This window comes from Berghia stephanieae, chromosome 4, assembly GCF_034508935.2.
Source record: "Berghia stephanieae isolate SIO BIC M18660-M18661 chromosome 4, UCSD_Bste_1.3, whole genome shotgun sequence".
NCBI classification, from domain to species: domain Eukaryota; kingdom Metazoa; phylum Mollusca; class Gastropoda; order Nudibranchia; family Aeolidiidae; genus Berghia; species Berghia stephanieae.
The window spans coordinates 63,939,734-63,961,148 of NC_088363.1; the positions used below are offsets into that span (position 1 = coordinate 63,939,734).

Below are 21,415 nucleotides of genomic sequence, written 5' to 3' on the forward strand. Positions count from 1 at the left end.
CTATACTACTACTACTACTACTATATATATACTTCTTATACATTATACACATTAAACTCCAATTACTACTATAAATAGTGCATTTTAGCGTCTTAGTGACAAATATCCCATTAAAGGGCATCCAATTAGCGACGGCATGAAAATGAGTGACATTCAGTCTTAATGAAAACGAATGAACTGTCTATCTCTAACAATGAGAGACAAATCTAAGCACAAACATTAGGATATCTCTAATAAGCGATGGATTAAGAATGCATTGGTTTCAATTCCCGCTGGCGCCCTCATCCCATAGTGATTCAATCCTCAGTGGTTCCCACCTCCCATAATCTTTCTTCACTGGTGCCCAACTTCCATAGTCATTGATTCAATCCCCACTGGTGCCCACCTCCCATAGTCTCTGGTTCACTCCCCTCTGGTGCCCACTCACATAGTTCTGGATTCACTCCCAGCTGGTACCCACTTCCCATATTCTCTGGTTCAATCTTCACTGGTGCCCACCTCCCAAAGTCTGGTTCACTCTCCACATGGGATTACCTCACACAGTTCAAGGTTCACTCCCCACTGGTGCCCACATCCCATGGTCTCTGGTTCACTCCCCACTGGTGCCTACCTCCCATAGCATCTGGTTCAGTCCCCACTGGTGCCCACCTCCCATATTATCTGGTACAATCACCACTGATGCCCACTTCCCATAGCCTCTGGTTCGCTCCCCATTGGTGCCCACCTCCCATATTATCTGGTTCACTCCCCACTGGTGCCTACCTCCCATAGCATGGGGTTCAGTCCCCACTGGTGCCCACCTCTCATATTATCTGGTTCAATCACCACTGATGCCCTCTTCCCATAGCCTCTGGTTCGCTCCCCATTGGAGCCCACCTCCTACAGTCTCTAGTTCAATCCTCACTAGTGCCCACCTCTCATAGTCTCTGGTTCACTCCCCCACTGTAGTGGATTTCGGTATTCAGCAGTACCGATAAAGCGGCTGGAAATTGGAAAAGGTATGACTTTTTATATAGCATAAATTCCGTTCTCAAGGAATCGACCCAATAAAGCGACTGTCCCAATTAAGCAGGGTCCCAAATACCTGCACGAACTGTACTACAACTACTGCTACTACTACTACTACTACTACTACTACTACTACTACTACTACTACTACTACTACTACTACTACTACTACTACTACTACTACTACTACTACTACTACTACTTATACTACTTCTACAACAAATACTACGACTACTTCTACAACAAATACTATTACTACTACTATTACTACTACTACCACTACTACTACTGCTACTACTACTACTACTACTACTACTTCTACTACTACTCCTACTCCTACTCCTACTACTATTATTACTACTACTACAACTAATACGACTACTACTATTTTTAATTGGTTTGTTTTCTAATTTAAACTACCATTGTGGTTTGTTTGTTTTTTTAATGTTCACATATGATATAAGCAACAATATGCTTCAATAGGACTGATAAGCATAATTCACCATGCCTACATTCTGACGTACAATTCACCAACCAGTTTTCGTTACCAAAAATACAGAAACCTACGAAAAATAATCTAACAATTCTTACTTGGGCAGAAGACTGGTGTGGTCTATTTGTTTGGTCTTATATTTTGTTTGCTCCTTCAATTTACATGATAATCCATGCAATATTCTTTTGTTTAAAAAAAACAACTTTTGATATAACTATTTGTTTGATTTTATAGAATGATAGAATGATATATATGATCACATGTGCACATAATTATAATTATACATATATATATATATATATATATATATATATATATATATATATATATATATATATATATATATATATATATATATATATATATATATATATATATATATATATATATAGATTATATATATACATATATATATGGGGGTGAAGTGGCCGAGTGGTTAAAGCATTGCACTGTGATCCGGTTGACCCGGGTTCGAGCCCCGCTTCGGACACTTTCGTTTTTTTCCTTGAGCAAGACTATTAACCCCCAATTTGCTCACTTGGACAACATGGGTGATTCCTGTTGACATCAGACATCTTGTTTGATGAGTTGTCTATATTCCTTCGTGGAATGCCTAGGCGATGATATCTTATGATATTGTGGCGCAAAAGGCATAATTTTTAAATATATATATAAAAAACATTTCAAGTATAATTATGATCAACTTATACAATATTGTTTCAAGCGTTAGCTCTCATCAGGAGATGATATATATCTGTACTGTCTTTGTATAAGCGCTTCGGGGCACATTTGCTCGAAAGGGGCGATAGAAATTATGCATTATCAGTATTATTATTATAACTATACACAATTTTTTCACTTATTATTGTTTCACATGTTCATCCAGTTTTTGCAAAGGACTGACAATTATTCAATTGCCATCAAAGTTCAGGCCAATTTTTAATTTACCTATGCACAGTGAACATGTATATACAGTACCTTTATTTTATGTTTTTGGCGTTCAGTACTTATCAAAATTATCAAAATGAGTAATTTGTAAACCCATTGTATTCTTCTTGCTGTCTATGGCCCCTACATCTTTTTTTCCTTTCCATGTTGCTTACTGTCTTTTTCTTGGAAGGAAATTACTTTATAATACCTGACCCCAAGCTGGAATTTATAGCTGAGGAAGAAACACGATTTTTATTATGTGAGAGGGAGATATGTTTTTTCCTTGTGAATTAAATCTTTAGTAGTATATATTGATATGATTTTGATTTTTTGACTATCCCATCATTTTTATTAGCACTGAATGACATATAGGTATCACAAATGCCACAAAATATTTCTCTCGTTTTTGTGCCAGTTATCTGACTTGCTTTTGGCCAATTCTGGCTTGGGCATTAGATATTTGAAAACAATTAGGATGTATTGCTCACTTAACTGAAATATTCTCCTGTTGAACGTGTTTAATGAGGATATAATATATCCATTATTAGCATTAACTATATTATTGTCCATTCATATATGTTTTTATATTTATCAATTTTTGATGTTTGGGATAGTCTTACACCATTTCTTTTCTCTTCATTATTAAACCTTCAAAAGGTAAATGGTAATAAGAGAATTAGAATGTTTCGGTCGTTCGAAAGATATAAGTGCTGATAGACTGCTCTGAAAGAAAATAATAAAATCTGGAAAAAAAAAAACAAAAAAAACTCAGTAAAGAAAACAAGATAAAGGTCTCAGTGGAATTTCAAATGCACGACCTAAAATAATCCCATCAACCTGTCAAAGTTCATTAATACATTCCATGAAATGGCAAAGCTGTCGCACTCACAAATATTTGATGTGCTTACATTGGTTTGACTTCAACTATAGTTAAAGATCACCATATTTGTGTTAGGTGTTTATTTATGCATTTTAAATCCGCAACACAATCATTTACAATATATTAAATAATCTTTCATATTTGTCATTCATTTTAAAGTAGAAATGAACAGAATTATATTTTACAAAACTTTTTTTTCATTAGGAGGTACATAAATCTTTAAACAGTATATTCAAACGTCCATAAGTCACTGAATATGTCTTAATATCATACTCACTTTTTTTGTTTGTTTCTCATTCAATTTTTGTATGCCTAGAACTATATTGCAAGGAACCGGCACTGTGTAAATAAATTACATCATCATCATCATCATCATCATCATCATCATTATTATGATTGGTAGATTTTGAAACAATTTATTTTTGTAAATCTGGAATAAAAAGAAAATTCTTTCTTTTTTTATTAAATTTTCAACATTTCAGATTTTTTAAAAAGTTGCTTACAACTAACCACATAATTTGTATATGGTCAACTCTTTAATAGTTGCCCTATTTTAATTCTCAATGAAGCAAGGAAAATAGTTACTTTTTTTTTATTTTGTGAATTCATACATTCATATTTTGAATTTTCCTTTTTGTTTTTTTGTTTTTTATTTCTCAGCTCCCCGCCACCCCCAATAACAAATTGTCAATGCCCAGACGAACCCCAAACAACCACTGCTGAGGAAGGCAGTGGCATCTCAACATCTGGAGGGACGGAAGCTCAGAATAATGGACTCACCAAAGACAGTGGTAGTTGCAACTTTGGAGCAGAATGTTATGATGACATAACAGCAATTATCTAGCTTTCGGGGTTGAACCTGTAGAATATCTGTTACTGTGGAATCTGCAAATGAAATGATTCTTTTATTTTTGTTTCTCTTTTGTCCTATCGATATAGATGCACTAATGAAAAGAAGTTCACAATATTCTCTCTCACTCACACACACACACACGCCTGTTGACAGACAAACAGAGATGTTAACAAATTATGTTTCTGACATTTTTGAACTAAGAAAGTTTTATGAAAGACAGGGGGGGGGGGGGGGGGGGGGGGCGATTGTTTTTGACAATCTTAGGTTAAAATTTATTTTTGAAGAATTGATTCTTGTTTTTATTGTCTCGTATTTTTTTTTTGTAACAACAAATTACATGCTTACCTTTAATCATTATGCAAATTTGTAAGACATCATTATTCATTTCCTGTAGATTGGGAGGAAAGTAAACTTTTCCTTACAGATTATGGATGAAATAGCAAAGTCAGAGTGGACTCCTATTGCCTTGTCTTGATTTTTCAAAGTGGTAACAAAATATGATTGCTGTGATAATATTGTATTTATTTCTTTTACAACTATCATAGTTGAAACTGGATTGGAGTTATTCTGTCGTAATAACAGTTAATAAAAGCGGTAAATACTGACAATATTTTACATTGTTTTTGTTAAAAATTGAGTAATTTGTTTTTGAATCGAAAAGATGAAATTATTAAAACTGTGCTGCGATTTTAGCTGCTGCTTCTTCTATCTCCTCCTCCTCCTCCTCCTCCTCCTCCTCCTCCTCCTCCTCCTCCTCCTCCTCCTCCTCCTCCTCCTCCTCCTCCTCCTTCTTCTTCTTCTTCTTCTTCTTCTTCTTCTTCTTCTTCTTCTTCTTCTTCTTCTTCTTCTTCTTCTTCTTCTTCTTCTTCTTCTTCTTCTTCTTCTTCTTCATTCCCCCTCATAATATCTTAATGTTTGAATGTCTAGTTGGTGAAGGAATGCAATTGTCTTCCTCATCTCTGTCAGGGGTCCATACTGTTAGCCTGTAGAGGTGTGTGGTACCAGGACAAAACTCCTCTCTTGCTGTTGCATACTTTGGGCAGGTCTGGAGTATATGTTGGGCGTCTTCTTCTTCTTCACCACAAACACACATGCCAGCTTCTCCTATTTTGTACATGTGGTTTTTCAGGTTATTGTTTCCCTGATCAATTATTCAATATGATGGCATGGTAACATCGATTCCTTATGGAAAGAAGGCATTTTCCTTACTATTGTCAATTTATATTTATAACATTCGAGAAATTGTCTTGAAGTTATTTTTAAATTGCAATTCTGCAAACCTTTTTGAGGATTGAATTTCTCATTCTTGGAACATTCACACTAAACAATTATGACACAGAATTCAATTTGTTCCAAGGATATTTTGTTGTCTAATGTATAGTTTCCTATTATAAATATAGTTGTAGTACAATGTTCATATCGTTACTTTAACTTGCACTGCCTGTAATATTGTTTTGATTTTTTTTCCATGTACAAAGCTTGTAAATAAGAATTCCATCAGATTATTCATGATATATTTCCCCAAATACACTGTGTAAAGGATGGTAAAATGTGATAAATGTAGGTGAAAACAAAATAAGATGAAATCATCCATTATGTTTGTTATAACTTGTTATTTATGGTTGCTGATATGTAGTGACTTTTCATAATCACATTTGTAAAATCTGTATCTTGAATAAATGTTATAGAGTTTAGATTTTATTTAAATTTATTTATTTATTTATTTTGTTGTTGTGTCATTTATATATTTTTTGTGAATATTGTACATTTTAGAACTGTTATATTTCTGAATCTTGGAAAAAGATTACGATATATTTCCTTTGAAGATCTATGTAATGTTATGCCCACTTAAAATTTTAGATCCTGTATCTATTACAACTGATCTCAAATCATCTGTAAGAAGGAAGCGCTTGATATTGAAAAGAATGGTCTATTGACTTTCTATCTCACTGTTGTCTTGATTTGTAAATTCCATCAAATTAATTTACTATTCTCCTCTTCCTTCTCGTTTTCATCACAATTATTTCTCCTCCTCCTTATCGTCATCATCGTCATCGTCATCATCCATGACAACTTTGTTACCATGATAAGGCAAGTGTGGTAACTTTTTTTTCCTGGACATCATATGTTATTAACAAAATCATAAAGTAATCCTTGGCTCACATTCAAAGTCCATATCTATGTCTCATAAATTGATAATATAATGATGAGCCTATCAGTGCGACACATTCAAACACAACACACATACGACCCACAAACATAATATTACACATACATACACACACACGCATACACGTACACACACACACACATATATATACATATATATATATATATATATATATATATATATATATATATATATATATATATATATATATATATATATATATATATATATATATATATATATGCACACAAACACATTAATTAATTAATTAATGTAAAACACCCAAGCTTCACATTCTCACTTCACTTTTAGTGGATTCCTGGAAGAACTAATTATTTCAAAATACTTAAGAAAAACTCATAGATAGTGTTCATTAGTTGATAAATGACCCTCTGCTATTGTATTTCTTACAATAGCTCACGTTCTGTATGATGTAAGGGATGTAATGCATTATCAACATTGTAATTAGTTGTTTGTAATTATTTCATCACGTGGTTGTAACATTGATATAATTATGTTATTTATACAATATATTTAGTGTATATCATACTCATTCATATTTAAAACGTAATACAATTTAAGAATAATTAGATTTATTTAAAATTATTGTGTCTTTAAAAGTGTATTGAGTATCGAGTTTCTCTTGTATAGTTTATCCTTAGCTTATTTTGTTTTCTTGTTTTTTGGGGGGGTTCAGATTTTGAGAGCAGAATAATCATATTATGTAATTGTGGAACTTTAATTTACATATATATGTATTAAAATCGAAGACTGAAAAACACAATGGTGGAAAGCTTTGGCTGAGAGATATGAGGAGGGGCTGATTTTTTAAGACAAATGTTTACATGTTTACGTGTTTTATTATGAGTCCAATTGATTTTACATTTCAAATGTTGATATCAAATGTGGAAAATATGGACATTTTAAGATTACCTCAATGCTGCCAATCTTTTACCGTGATCTGAAGTTACCACATTGATAAATAAATCAGCCTTAGAAACAAGTTAGGTGAATCATACAACAGCATATAGGTCACTGTTTGGCATTTTTGTTATTATGACTTTCTAAAAGACATCAAGATTAAAGATAAAACTAGACTTCTGGAATGGACCTTTTAGTTTTGTCTAAGACTCGTGACTGGATGGGACTCTTGGGTCATTTCAAACTAAGCACATCTACCTCTTTTCCTCACTTGAACCATTCCCTTTTCTCTCATTTATTCTCACATGTTTTTGATTGTAAATCTAAATTCTTTTGACTATCTTATTTTCTTCCTTTTATTTACACTGAAATGCCCTAAAAGTAAAAGTGTCGCAAGTGTCATAAACCCCTTAAAAAGAAACAAAACAGATATCAGATCAGAGACACTGATGGGGTAGATTGCTCTCGGCTGTTCCCTGTTAATTGGTTTCTTACTTGGGGTGGGAGGAGGAGGTTTAAACCTATATTTAATTAATTCCGCAAATGTCTTGGGCCATACATATGGGTAGATTGCTGCTTAACCTTCAGGTCAAGTAAAACAGAAAATAGAGGACCAAGTAGAATTAATTAGAATTACTTTTCAGCACTTCAAATGAAATTTCTAATGAATGTTTTGTTATTTTTCTCTCTTCATGACAAAAGTTTTCAAAAAGGTGACCCAAAATAGCAGCATTTTGAACATGATCTGATTGTTTAAAGTATCATATTATTCATTTGTGCAAAGGTCTTTGTAAAGAGAAAAATAAACTACTTTTTTTAATGATTAGAAAATTGTCTGTAAGAATAAAAGAGGCATTTAGTGCTAAGAAACGTATTGTAAAAATGCCTCTTCAAATTGTTAAAAGGTGGTCATGTCTACACAAATATTCATTTTAGGGCATTGAAAAAATACTTGAGCTTTTATATCCACTAAACGTGCTCAAAGTGCTTTACAAGGGGTCCCTGACCAACAGCAACACATAATATGTAGAACGAGACATTACGCATGTTAGGTGATATTACAGTTTTTTCTGACATAGACAACACTGTTAATGGCCAGGTATTCGTTTTACACCTGAGTATGGTGAGAGAATGTCAGTAAAGAACCTTTTCCAAGGATTCAACTATGCGCTGAGCGAAGCTCAAAACCAGGACCTTCCGATCTGAAAGCGAGTGTCATACCTCTAGACCACATTGCCACACTAAACATTGGCTTCCCTGGACCAATGGGTTCTACATCGGTCCTCACCCATGAACTTTCAGTATGGCTTTTTTGTCCTTATTCTGGTTTGGTACCATTTGATTTTGACTGGCATTGTCCAAGATTTTTAGTTCAGATAAAGCAGTCATATGAGAAAAAGTTATGAAATCGTCTCTCTGTAATGTTTTGTCATTTACTTATTGATATGTGATCCTAACTGTCAAGGTGAACCCTTTCTGATGAACACCCGTGCCTGTGACTTGATGGGATTTTGGTGATCTTAGATTAGACATGCTCTAATTAGAAGGCTCTAATAAAAGACTAGGGTTAGAAACGATCTTTATTGGGATTGTGGATGGCTCATACTGTAGAGTCATGCTCTCCCCGGCCAGGTAGAGTTGTCGTACCATTAAGATTGTGGATTCAAGCCCCCCATCACCGCCGCAAAATTTTTATTCTCTACTGTCTTCTGGCACTTTTCTACTCACTTCATTTCTTGTTGTTATATTAGACTCATGAGACACATGCATATATTGCATTTGGAATCTACTACCTGTTCCCTGTCAGCAATTGGCCCCCTTTGCCTTGTTCATTCTATTATTCTTGTCAGTGCCGACCTATAAATATTCCCATTATCCTTCTTTTAACTGCTACTTAAATTAAATTAAATGCCACAAGCATCGTAGAACTAATTATTAATAATAATAATAATAATAATAATGATAAAACTATTAATAATCATAATAATGATAATAATAATAAGCAGAGAAACAAGTCTCTTAGAAAAGTATGATACTTGTCTGAATACTGTATTATCATTTTTAAAAATTTAAAACAAAAATATGAAGAAAACTATTTTTAGTTATAATTTTAAGTTTTATAATAAAAACATTCATTGCAGAAAAATGTCTTGTAAAGATTGCTTCTTCAAGTTATTTAACCGTTCTGTTTCTTCCTCAGTATTTTCTTTGGAGAGAGAGAGAGGGGGGGGGGGGGGTAATATAAAACCCCAGGCAGTGTCTTTTAAGATCCTTTCACTTAAATATTTTCCTTAGTTGATTAGTGATCTTTACGAAAGTAATTGGTAATCTGATCGTTTTTAAATGTCTTTTTTTGTATGATTCTATTGAATTACAATACAAAGATTTAATACAAGGTAAAAAATTGTGAGTTTTTAACATCAAAACCCTGATTTTTTTTCAAAATTATTATGTTTTATTTGCAGTAATGGCAGCTCCTCTACTGTTGGTCATGTCTACTCAAATACTCAGTCTTATTTTAAATTAATTGGCTTTTCTTTTTTTCAAAAATAGACATTTTCATAATTTACAATGATTCTATGACTTTAATGCCAGTTTGATCAATTATTTTATGTCTTTATTATAAACGTTATGAAAATAAAATACTGAAAGAGGATAAGAAATCATGAGAAAAAATGACATAAGGGTGACAAAAACGATGTGGTAATCTGTGATAAATATGACAAATTTGAGTTTTGTTAGCCTTACACCACGGTAATTCTCTTTACAAAGTAAGTAAAAATAGCTTTGTAAATATAATCCTTAGATATAACTTGGACAACGGTTATAGTTAGAGAAAGGGTCATATATAGCGTCCATTGTCTTACTCCCTGCCATGCATGATGATTTGATTGTTTTTGTCTTTACCATGTTAGAAATTTTAAGAAGGGAATCTGTGATTTTGTAAATAATAAAATGCCTTTTTATTTTGTACATTGTATTCATGTCATTTCTGAATGATGTAGAAAATATTAGAATAGAATAAAGATCTGATCTTTGTTTGGACATTGTAAAATCTTCATAAGTTACAAAATCAAACACAATATTACACAACATTGCAATGTTACATATTATTTTGCCAAAAAAAATGGATGGAATATATAAATTTATCATGACTATCTATGCTATTGTATTTAATTATTACGAAATTGAAAATGAAATATCTTAACCTCTACATTCATTTTTCAGGAAAATGTTGGCTGGAACTTTTAATGTCAACTTAAACCTCTTTTATATTATATCCCCCTTCGTGTGACTTTCTCTCCTTGCCCTGAGATAAAACGACTTAGATGCACTTATTCTTTAGCTGAGATGGGTTTCTTTTCTACCTTTTTTATACTTATGAAACCTTTTTTATACTTATGAAAATGATTGTTTTCTCTTGTTTATTATCTCTCTGGACAATTATTTTGTGATTGAAACAATCCAAGTTTCCCCCGTAGCTGTGAGTCCTAAGACTCATTCCACACAGTTCAATAGCTTTCCTTTATTAATACATATTTCCAATAGAATTCTTGTCAATCAATCATACGACTTGACCAGTTTTAAAATCTTATACTGACTCTCATGTTAGTTATATTTCATGATTTCACCTTTAGCTCCCACAAAGGGCTAAAGAGGTCACTTTGCTGTCTCTGCTATCCCCCTATATCTGATAAAGCCGTCCAGGTTGCTATTGGTTATTGATATGGTTTTAATAACATTTGAGTGTATTCCTCTTGACGAGTATCCTAAGCCTGTTCTTAAGAGTGAGACGAGACTTAAAGATTAAATTCTCTTGTGATTAACCTTTGTTGACTATTTCAATCGTTTCCCCTTGTCACCATTTTTCTTTGGCATTTGTAATTGCAGACAAATTATGTCTATAATACTTGGCTATCTCTTTATCTTCCTTTTAACTGGCGCTGAAGTGATTGAAGAGTATGGCGAGCGCCATAAAACTCCTGAAACAAATCAATTTTGGACTCCTATTGATCAGCTAATATTTATCCTTGGACGAGATACATGTGACAATTTGATTTACAACCAAAAACTAGAGGGCCTAAATGAGTCAATAAAATGGAGATAGAGATAAAGGGAGTAAATGTGACTCATAAATAAGGGAACAACACAAAACAAACGAGGTATTTATGAGTCACATTTACTCCCTTTATCTCTATCTCCAATTTGATTTAAAGCCTGGTACCTTCATGTAACATGTTATATTTTAAGCATACTGCATAGCGCTGATTCTCAAAGGCTTATATCAGCGGGGTTCCTGACCACCCATAGTGGGCAGGGAGACACTTACAGTGTCTTCTATTCCCCTATATCTGTTTTCCAACATGCTTTCTGTCTTTGTTTGGGATACTTGGTTATGTCCTGCCCTGGGCAGATACCTTAGTTGGAAGGGAAACAGTCAATTGTATAGTTAGAGTTTTGGAGATGATATTTTTTGTCTTGTTATGCACTGTATTGTTTTGTTTATATATTATATGATATGTAAACATCTGAGTGTGTTTCTCTTAGTGAAGACCTGTGCTTGTGTCTGGATGAGACTTTTAGGTGACTGGGTGGGGATCCTGACCTCCCATAGTGGGCAGGGAGGTACATGCTGTGTCTTCTATCCCGCCATACCCGTTTTCCAATTGTTTCCTGTCATTGTCTTGGAATGAGATTACTTAGTTTTGTCCTAACCCTTGTCGTCCTTGGCTGGGAGGGAAACAGTCGAATGGCTAGTTATAGTTTTGGGAGATGATATTTTTTTCGTTGTAAATCATCTCTCTGTTATGCATTATATTATGTTTAGTTTACATATTATATTATATGGTTTGTAAACATTTGAGTGTATTCCTCTTAGTTTGGACCTGTGCTTGTGTCTGGATGAGACTTTTAGATGATATCAAACTAAGTACTTTGGCGGTGTGCTCTTGGAATCTACATCTGTTCCCTATTTGAACCAATTCCCCTTTGTCTCACCTTTTCTTTTGTGCTTTAATTGTAATTAAGAACTTTTTACTATCCCATTTTCTTCCTTTTGACTGGCGCTAATATGACCTTAATGTGTTGCAAGCGCCGTAAAACCCTTAAAAACAAAACAAACAAACTTTTAGGTGACTCAAACTAAGGACTTTATAATGTGCTCTTGGAATCTACATCTGTTTCCTATTTGAACCAATTCCTCTTTTATTGGGTGCTTTAATTGTAATTCTCGAACTTCTTACTATCCCATTTTATTTCTTTTTACTGGCACTGATATGACCTTAATGTGTTGCAAGAACTGTAAAACCCTTAAATACAAACTAAACATCAAAGGCTTGTGATTTTTTTTCTTTTCAACCAAAGGTTGTTTTATTTAAAAGCTTCTGTAGAAATATTATTTGATGTGTAATATGTAATATTCTGTAATCCACATTATTTGCTGTACATTCTTCTATTTTTTTGGTAGTTGTTATAAACATAAGTAACTAGTCTTTTATTTATTTGGTATCGTCTGTAATATGATTTCTCCCCCCACCCCTTCCGTATGGCTTTCTTTCCGTGTTCTGGAATGAGAGAACTTGTTTTTGTTTTTGTTTTTGCTTATGCTCATTATGTAGTCGGGAGTCTTCTGTTGTGAAAAGACAGATGTATCATCGTGGAAGATGATTGTTTCCCCATGTGATCAATCTGTTGCCTTTAAAAGTAGTTTACACCCTTTGTGAGGGACCTGCACCTGTTTCTATTTTTTTTGGTTCTTTTTTTTATTGAAAGGGGGGGGGGGGGTCTCATACAAGACAAATTGATAGATTGCTCTCTTGAACTTCTTTGCTCTTGGCTGGTGTCTGGATGAGACTTTTAGGTGATTTGAAACTAAGTACACTGATAGCATGCTCTTAGAATCTACATCTGTTCCCTATTTGAATTTGAACATTTCCGGTATTTTCTTACTTTTTCTTCAAGTCCTTTTAATTGTACATCTAGAATGTTTTTACTATCCAATTTTCTTTCTTTTTACTGCCGTTGATATAACCTAAATGTATCGCAACCCCCATAAAACCCTTAAAAACAACAAACATAAAAAAACTAGTCCTTTCATTTTACTATTTGGCTAGGGCTATTGGTCAGGATTGACCAATGGACGCCAGTGCCTGTTTGTCAGTACTGAGGCACTGGCACCTATTGAACAGTACTGACTAACAGGCACTCACACCTGTTGGTCCGTACTGACGAATGGGTGCTGGCACCTATTGGTCAATACTGAACAAGTGCCACCGCCCATGACAACTTCTCTTTGGACTGTGCCACCGCCCATCATTGATCAGCACTGACGAGCATAGGGCCTGTTCGTCAGTGCTGACAAAGACCTCTTCGCACTTATTCCGTCACTACCTAAATTATTCTATTAAAAAAAAGGAAAAGAAATTAATATCACAGGCTTCTAGGCTAATTTAGCCCATGGCACTCAGTAACACTTAAAGGCTCCATACACATTGTTTTCTACCAGATTTGGGGACAGGCACGGCTGAAACAAATCGTAGTGAAATCGCAATGTCAATGTGTATGGCCAAATACCTGGGCGACAAGCGGAGGGACGGTCCCACCTTGCTTAATATTTTTCGAGGCGATCAGCTATTGGGGGAGTGGCGGTGTAAAATAGGGGACAATTTTTTTTTTTTTAAAATTTTCGCTGTTTTTGACTTCAGATTTGTGATCAGCGTCAAATTTACAATAAGTTTGAAGAACTATGTGTTTACTCCAAAAATTGTTGAAATTGGAAATATATTTTAATTAATATTGAGGCTATGTGGTTGACAGAACAGTGCCCCTCCCTGTTCTGTGATGGGGCCTAGTGGTATGATATGACTCTCGCTTTTGGATCAGAAGGTCCAGGTTTCGAGACCCGCTCTGAGTGGTGCAGAGTTGAGTCCTTGGAAAAGGCTCTTTACTCACATTCTCTCATCCTACTCGGGTATAAAATGAGTACATGGCCGTTCGTTGTCTTTGTCAGAAAAAAAATTGTAATATCGCCTGACAGGCGTCATGTCTCGTCCTTCATGTTTAGTATTGCTGTTGGCTTGGGACCCCTTGTAAAGCGATTTGAGCATGTCTAGTGGATATTGCACCAAATAAATGCTGTGTTATTTTTAAAATAATATTTTTATAAAGTTTAGTCAGGAAGAGGTACAGATGAATAAAAGGTTTCGTTCTTGATCACCGTGAAATTTATACAAAATAAAAAATAGTTTTCCGATTTTCGTAATTTCCAATGTAATGACTGTAGACTATCAAAGGACAAGACGCCATTATTCATATTGTAATCTTTAATTCCTTTTCATTCATTAAGAGTCAGGGGACATAACTCCAGGAAATATGGTAGTGGTACACTTATAATTATTATTTCCCTTGCGTTACATGCTCATATTATTAAACCATTACATCCCTCCCTTTCTTGAATGTTTGTAAAAAGATTGAAAAAGAATAATATTCCCCTTAGTAAAATAAGTATGAAACATTCTCACTGAATAGAAACACAATGACTTTCTTAAACCTTTCGTACATTACTTTTTACCATTCATTCTCACTTTTATTTCTACTAAGAAATTAGAACTTTTACATTCCTTTCTTTTAGGTCCAGAACGACATAATAAAAGGTCTTATAATAATTTAAAGTGAATTTCAATTTCTTGAACTTGAAGTGGACTAAAATGTCAGCGGTTCACTTGTATGGGATTAATTGTTCAAAATAACGTTATGAAAGATTGAACCTGGGTGGGGTTCCTGACCTCCTATAGTGGGCAGGGAGGTACGTACTGTGTCTTCTATCCCCCTATGTCTGTTTTCCAACATGCTTTTTGTCTTTGTCTTGGAATGAGATTACTTGGTTTTGTCCTGGCCCTGGCTGGAAGGGAAACAGTCAAATGTATAGTTAGTTTTGGGAGATGATATTTTTTTCCTTGTAAATCATCTCTCTGTTATGCACTGTATTATGTTTTGTTTATGTATTATATGATTTGTAAACATTTGAGTGTATTCCTCTTAGTGGAGACCTGTGCTTGTGTCTGGATGAGACTTTAGGTGATCTCAAACTAAGTACACTGATAGTGTTCTCTTGGAATCTACAACTGTTGCCTATTTGAACCAATTCTCCTTTGTCTGCCTTATTCTTGGATGCTTTAATTGTAATTCTAAAACTTTTTACTATCCCATTTTCTTCCTTTTTACTGGCGCTGATATGACATTAATGTGTTGCAGGCGCAGTAAAACCCTTAAAAACAAACAAACAAGGATTGATCATTGTTCCTTCTAATGAATTCTCCAACTCTAAGACACAGTTTTACTGTTCGTATATTAGTAACTTTCATTGAAAGGATTGTCCTTTAAATTTTTTAAAAGAAATAAATGTCCACAATTTGACCATTCAAATGTTTTTGACTTATTCCAAATTACTGGTAAAACCCCCCCAAAAAAACAAATAAGACAAGACTTAATGAGCTATTGTCTTGTGTAACAAGTTGGGGCTTCAAACGGATCGACATCTTATGTCCATGAAAACGAGATAAAAATACGATGAAAACGGTGCTCGCTTTAATGTAGATGATGATGATTAGATCATCACAAAATCTTTGATTTTCTCAGGGTCCTTTTGTCTCCGTCTACTCTTGGGACGTATTGGTTGAGGCTGCAGGCTTGGTTGACTGCTATCTCGAGTTTCAATTTCAGATGGAGCGTCCTAAAGTGAAGCATCATCCATAAGTAAAGCGTGGTCTTCCTCTATCTCACTGGCAGTTGGTGGTCTCGGTCAGCGTTAACGAAGCTACCTGGGTGGGGTTCCTGACCTCCCATAGTGGGCAGGGAGGTACATACTGTGCTATCTATCCCATTATATCTGTCTTCCAATATGCTTTTTGTCTTAGTCTTGGAATGAGATTACTTGGTTTTGTCCTGGCCCTGGCCGGAGTCCTGGCTGGGAGGGAAACAGTCAAATGCATAGTTGTTTTGGGGGTTGATATTTTTTCCTTGTAAATCATCTCTCTGTTATGTATTATATTTATTATTTTGAATGTATAATGTAAGCATTTGAGTGTATTCCTCTTTGTTGGATTCTGTGCTTGTATCCGGATGAGACTTATAGGTGATCTCAAACTAAGTACATTGGTAGTATGCTCTTGGAATCTGCATCTGATCCCTATTTATCCCCAGGGTGGCCGAGTTGTTAAGGCATTGCACTGTGACCGGAAGGTCCTGGGTTCGAGCCTCGCTTCAGGCACTTTTAACTGGGTGGGGATCCTGACCTCCCATAGCGGGCAGGGAGGTACATACTGTGTCTTCTATCCCCTTATATCTGTTTTCCAACATGCTTTCTGTCTTTGTCTTGGAATGAGATTACTTGGTTTTGTCCTGGCTCTGGCCGGAGTCCTAGCTGGGAGGGAAACAGTCAAATGCATAGTTATTGTTATGGGAGATGATATTTTTTTCCTTGTAAATCATCTCTCTGTTATGTATTATTATTTTTATTTTGAATGTATAATGTAAGCATTTGAGTGTGTTCCTCTTTGTTGGATTTTGTGCTTGTGTCTGGATGAGACTTTTGGTGATCTCAAACTAAGTACATTGGTGGTATGCTCTTGGAATCTACATCTGATCCCTATTTGTTCTCAGTTCCCCTTTGTCTTACTTTTTCTTGGGTGCTTTAATTGTAATTCTAGAACTTTTTACTATCCATTTTCTTCCTTTTTACTGGCGCTGATATAACCTAAATGTGTTGCAAGCGCCGTAAAACCCTTAAAAACAAACAAACAAAACAGATCCCTATTTGTTCCCAGTTCCCCTTTGTCTTACTTTCTCTTGGGCGCTTTAATTGTAATTCTAGAACTTTTTACTATCCCATTTTCTTCCTTTTTACTGGCACTGATATAACCTAAATGTGTTGCAAGAGCCGTACAAAGAAGCTAATATTTCTGGTGATTGTTTTGTCATTTCGTGATGCTGTTACCATCGATCCTTTCTTTGCTGTTACAATGTAGGGTTTATTTTCATACGGAGTCAAGGGTTTCAGTTGGGTGTTGTCTTTGACTAAAACATTGTATCTGACACTGATGGTAGATGGTTCTACATACTGTCATTATCTTCCCTGTACCTAGGTGTGTTGTCTGCAGTCGACTGGATTATCCTTTCCAGGTTTAAAGATGATCTTCAAGCAATATGGTTGCACATGCATTACCCAATGTTCAATACTTGCTGGAAGTTTTGTTTTAGGGTTGTCGAAAAGTGCAACAAATGGTTTGTGGTCAGTAAATACTGAAAATGAAGGGCATCCATATAGATAGATGTGAATATGTTCACAGCACCATATTACTGCTAATGCTTCTCTCTCTGTTTGGGAGTATCTTAGTCTGTTTCTGAGAAGGCTCTGCTGGCAAATTGAACAATTTCCATTGTGTGTTGTCATCAATTTGGGTTAGAATAGCTGATATTCCAACCGCTCGCATCTACACGGATTTTGATTTCTTTTGCAGTGTCAAAGTAAACTAAGTTTGTGGTTTCTTGTAGCTTACTTTTTAGTTTCTTAAGAGCTTTTTCATGTTTCTCAGTCCAAATGAAGATTGTTTTGTTTTAGGTGAGTTTGTGCAATTCATAGGTTAGAATTGCATAATCAGGAATGAATCGTGCACCACAAAAATATAGCATGCCAAGAGGCTTCTGACTTCTGAGACAGTTTTGGGAGATGTCATGTTGATGATTGCTTTGATTTCGTCTGGGCTTGGTTTTATGCCTTCACTGCTAAATATGTGACCTAAGAATTCTATGCTAGTCTTGGCATAATGGCATTTTTCTTTTGTTTGTTTTTATTGTTTTTAAGGATTTTACGGCGCTTGCAACACATTTAGGTCATATAAGCGCCAGTAAAAAGGAAGAAAATGGGATAGCAAAAAGTTCTAGAATTACAATTAAAGCACAAAAGAAAAGGTGAGACAAAGGGGAATTGGTTCATATAGGAAACAGATGTAGATTCCAAGAGCACATTATCAAAGTACTTAGTTTGAGATCACCTAAAAGTCTCATCCAGACACAAGCACAGGCCCGAACTAAGAGGAATACACTCAAATGCTTACAAATTAAATAGTATAATATGTAAACTAAACATAATACAATGCATAACAGAGAGATGATTTACAAGGAAAAAAATATCACCTCCCAAACAATAACTATGCATTTGACTGTTTCCCTCCCAGCCAGGACTCCGACCAGGGCCAGGAAAAAAACCAAGTAATCTCATTCTAAGACAAAGACAGAAAGCAAGTTAGAAAATAGATATATGGGGATAGAAGACACAGTATGTACCTCCCTGCCCACTATGGGAGGTCAGGAACCCCACCCAGGCATTTTTCTTTGTTTAAGGTCAGATGCTTGTCTTTTAGACGCTGAAATGTGTCTCTAATGTTTTTGATCATACTCTGTAATTGTTTTCCCAAAGAGAAGGATATCATCACTTACATTGATCACACCATTTAATCCATTCAAAGCCTGTCTATCTTTTTCATGAAAGATCTCTGATACGCTGTTGACCCAAAGTTTAGTCGTTTGTATCGATACAAGCCTTTGTGTGTGGCGAAGGTGGTGATGAATCTGGATTCTTCGTCTAATTCTAGCTGATTATACCCCTGATTGAGGTCTAGCTTGGAAAAGTATTTTGCTCCAGAGAGAGAGAGAGAGTTTAGAATTCATCTAGTGTCGGTACATTATGCCTTTACATTAGAATTGCCTTATTTGGTGCCCGCATATCAATGGAAACACGAATTTTGTCAGGACTTTTGGGCTTTGGAATAATGCCAATTGATGACACCCAAGGTGTTGGACCTGTCGCCTTCTCAATGATATCCATTTGTTCCTCCTTTTCGAGATATGCTTCTAGTTGTTTTCTCATATGGAACGGGATCCTCCTGTAACGGTGTGCGACTGGTGGAACATCGTCGTTGATATGTAATTTTTTCAGTTTACCAACGCCGGTAAATATATCTGGGAAGTCTTCTGCTACTTTTGATGCTGTGCTTACAGCATGCACTTGCTTCAAGAGTGACAGGTTTTGACACGCGTCCCAGCCAAGTATGGAGATGTCATTTGTGTCCATTACGGCAAATTCAATAATTGAGGTAGTGTTCTTGTACCTAATGCTTGTTGAAAATTTACCAAGGATTGGAAGTGATGTTTCCTGTGAGAAGGCAAAGACTTTTGTAGTAAATTTTGAGAGATCCGGTGATGGTTGTAGCTTTTTGAAATCGTTGATAGTTACGTCATGAGTAGCATGGACAAAAAAATCAACGAACTTTGATGTCACTACGACAGAGCAGAAACATGCGAGCTTATCAGACTATATCTACTTTCCCAAATGCAACATCTTGATATAAACATTGGGCTATACAGAGACGACGGGCTCGCATTGTGCAAAAAAAATACAGAGGCAGACTGAATTTATAAAGAAAAAAATATGCAAACTCTTCCAGGACAACAATCTCAAAATTACCATCGAAGCCAACAAAAAGACATTCGATTTCCTAGACATAACCATCAACCTGAACAACGGCACCTACCAACCATTTTCAAAACCCAACAACATCCCATTGTACATCCATAGAGATAGCAATCATCCGCCATCTATAATAAAAAAACATCCCAGAGAGCATTAACGACTATCTAACAACTCTACAAACAACAACATATTCAATGATGCAATCCCACCATACACAGACGCATTGCGAAAAAGTAGCTATGACTACAAACTAAAATATGAAGAAGTGACCATTACCACCCCAACGAAAAAACGTCAAAGAAAACAAAATATAACATGGTTCAACCCACCCTACAGCAAGAATGTGACAACTTCTATCGGTAACAAATTCTTCAATCGACTACAAAAATGCTTCCCTCCTAGTCACGTTCTACACCCAATCATATCCCGCAATAAAATGTCGGAAGTCATCTTTTTTCCCCGAACATCATCTGTCTGTGGAATAGCCTTCCACATTCAATTAATTATTGGCTAATTAAATTACAGTGGAACCTCAGTATAGCAGGTCCGGATATAACAGATACCCAGTTATAACAGGTTTTAAAATAAAAAATCTTCGTTTTTTCTCTAACTTGTATAATTATGTTGTCACTTTAAGCTATGATCATAAATCCATGATTGTGCATTTGTGTATTTTAATGCATGCTTACTTTACAAAAGAAATAACAGACCAAAAATAAATAAAAAATAGGGGTATAATAATTAAAGTTAAAGAATAGTGTGGTGTATAAAAGCTCTTTCAAAAAAAAAAAAATATATATATATATATATGGGATTTCTGACTGAAATAAAAAAAAGGTACATTCTCAGTGTACGTGAGCAAAGAGGGGAAAAACATACTAAAATTCAATCCACTCAATTTTAACATAAATTCTTCAATTTTATTTTTAAAATGTACAATATGCACTTCACTTTGACTTAGACTTGGACAGATAAAAATAAAAAGAAGAAAAGGAACTGTCATCCTCGCATTATATTGTAATATCAAAAGGGTTTGTTTGTTTGTTTGTTTGTTTTTAAGGGTTTTACGGCGCTTGCAACACATTTAGGTTATATCAGCGCCAGTAAAAAGGAAGAAAATGGGATAGTAAAAAATTATAGAATTACAATTAAAGCACCCAAGAAAAAGTAAGACAAAGGGGAACTAGGAAGAAATAGGGATTAGATGTAGATTCCAAGAGCATACCACCAATGTACTTAGTTTGAGATCACCTATAAGTCTCATCCGGACACAAGCACAAAATCCAACGAAGAGGAATACACTCAAATGCTTATATTATACATTAAAAAATAACAAATATAATAATACATAACAGAGAGATGATTTACAAGGAAAAAAATATCATCTCCCAAAACAATAACTTTGCATTTGACTGTTTCCCTCCCAGCCAGGACTCCAACCAGGGCCAGGGCCAAACCAAGTAACCTCATTCCAAGACAAAGACAGAAAGCATGTTGGAAAACAGATATAAGGGGATAGAAGACATAGAATGTACCTCCCTGCCCGCTATGGGAGGTCAGGATCCCCCACCCAGCGAAAGAAGAAAATGGAATAGTCAAAATATTCTAGATTTACAATAACAGCACCCAAG

The 21,415-nt window shown here is 35.1% G+C and overlaps 2 protein-coding genes across 8 annotated transcripts in view; one reads left to right on the forward strand and one right to left on the reverse strand.

The window, feature by feature from the left end:
- Positions 1–4,824, forward strand: part of LOC144971012 (calmodulin-binding transcription activator 1-like) — a 55,737-nt gene extending 50,913 nt beyond the window's left edge. For 2 of the 7 annotated variants that reach the window (XM_078911299.1, XM_078911300.1), the window contains one exon: positions 3,972–4,298. In XM_078911299.1, coding sequence (XP_078767425.1) covers positions 3,972–4,155 — 184 coding nt within the window. In that variant the 3' untranslated portion in view covers positions 4,156–4,298. Of the gene's footprint in view, positions 1–3,971 lie in introns of all 7 variants that reach the window. The other 5 variants (XM_078911302.1, XM_078911303.1, XM_078911301.1 and 2 more) reach the window with 4 other exon arrangements.
- A 14,180-nt stretch (positions 4,825–19,004) lies between these two features.
- LOC144971823 (uncharacterized) lies at positions 19,005–20,192 on the reverse strand. The gene has a single exon (XM_078912899.1). The coding sequence runs from the start codon at positions 19,383–19,385 to the stop codon at positions 19,005–19,007; it is 381 nt and encodes a 126-aa protein (XP_078769025.1). The 5' UTR covers positions 19,386–20,192.
- Between the last annotated feature and the right edge of the window lie 1,223 nt (positions 20,193–21,415).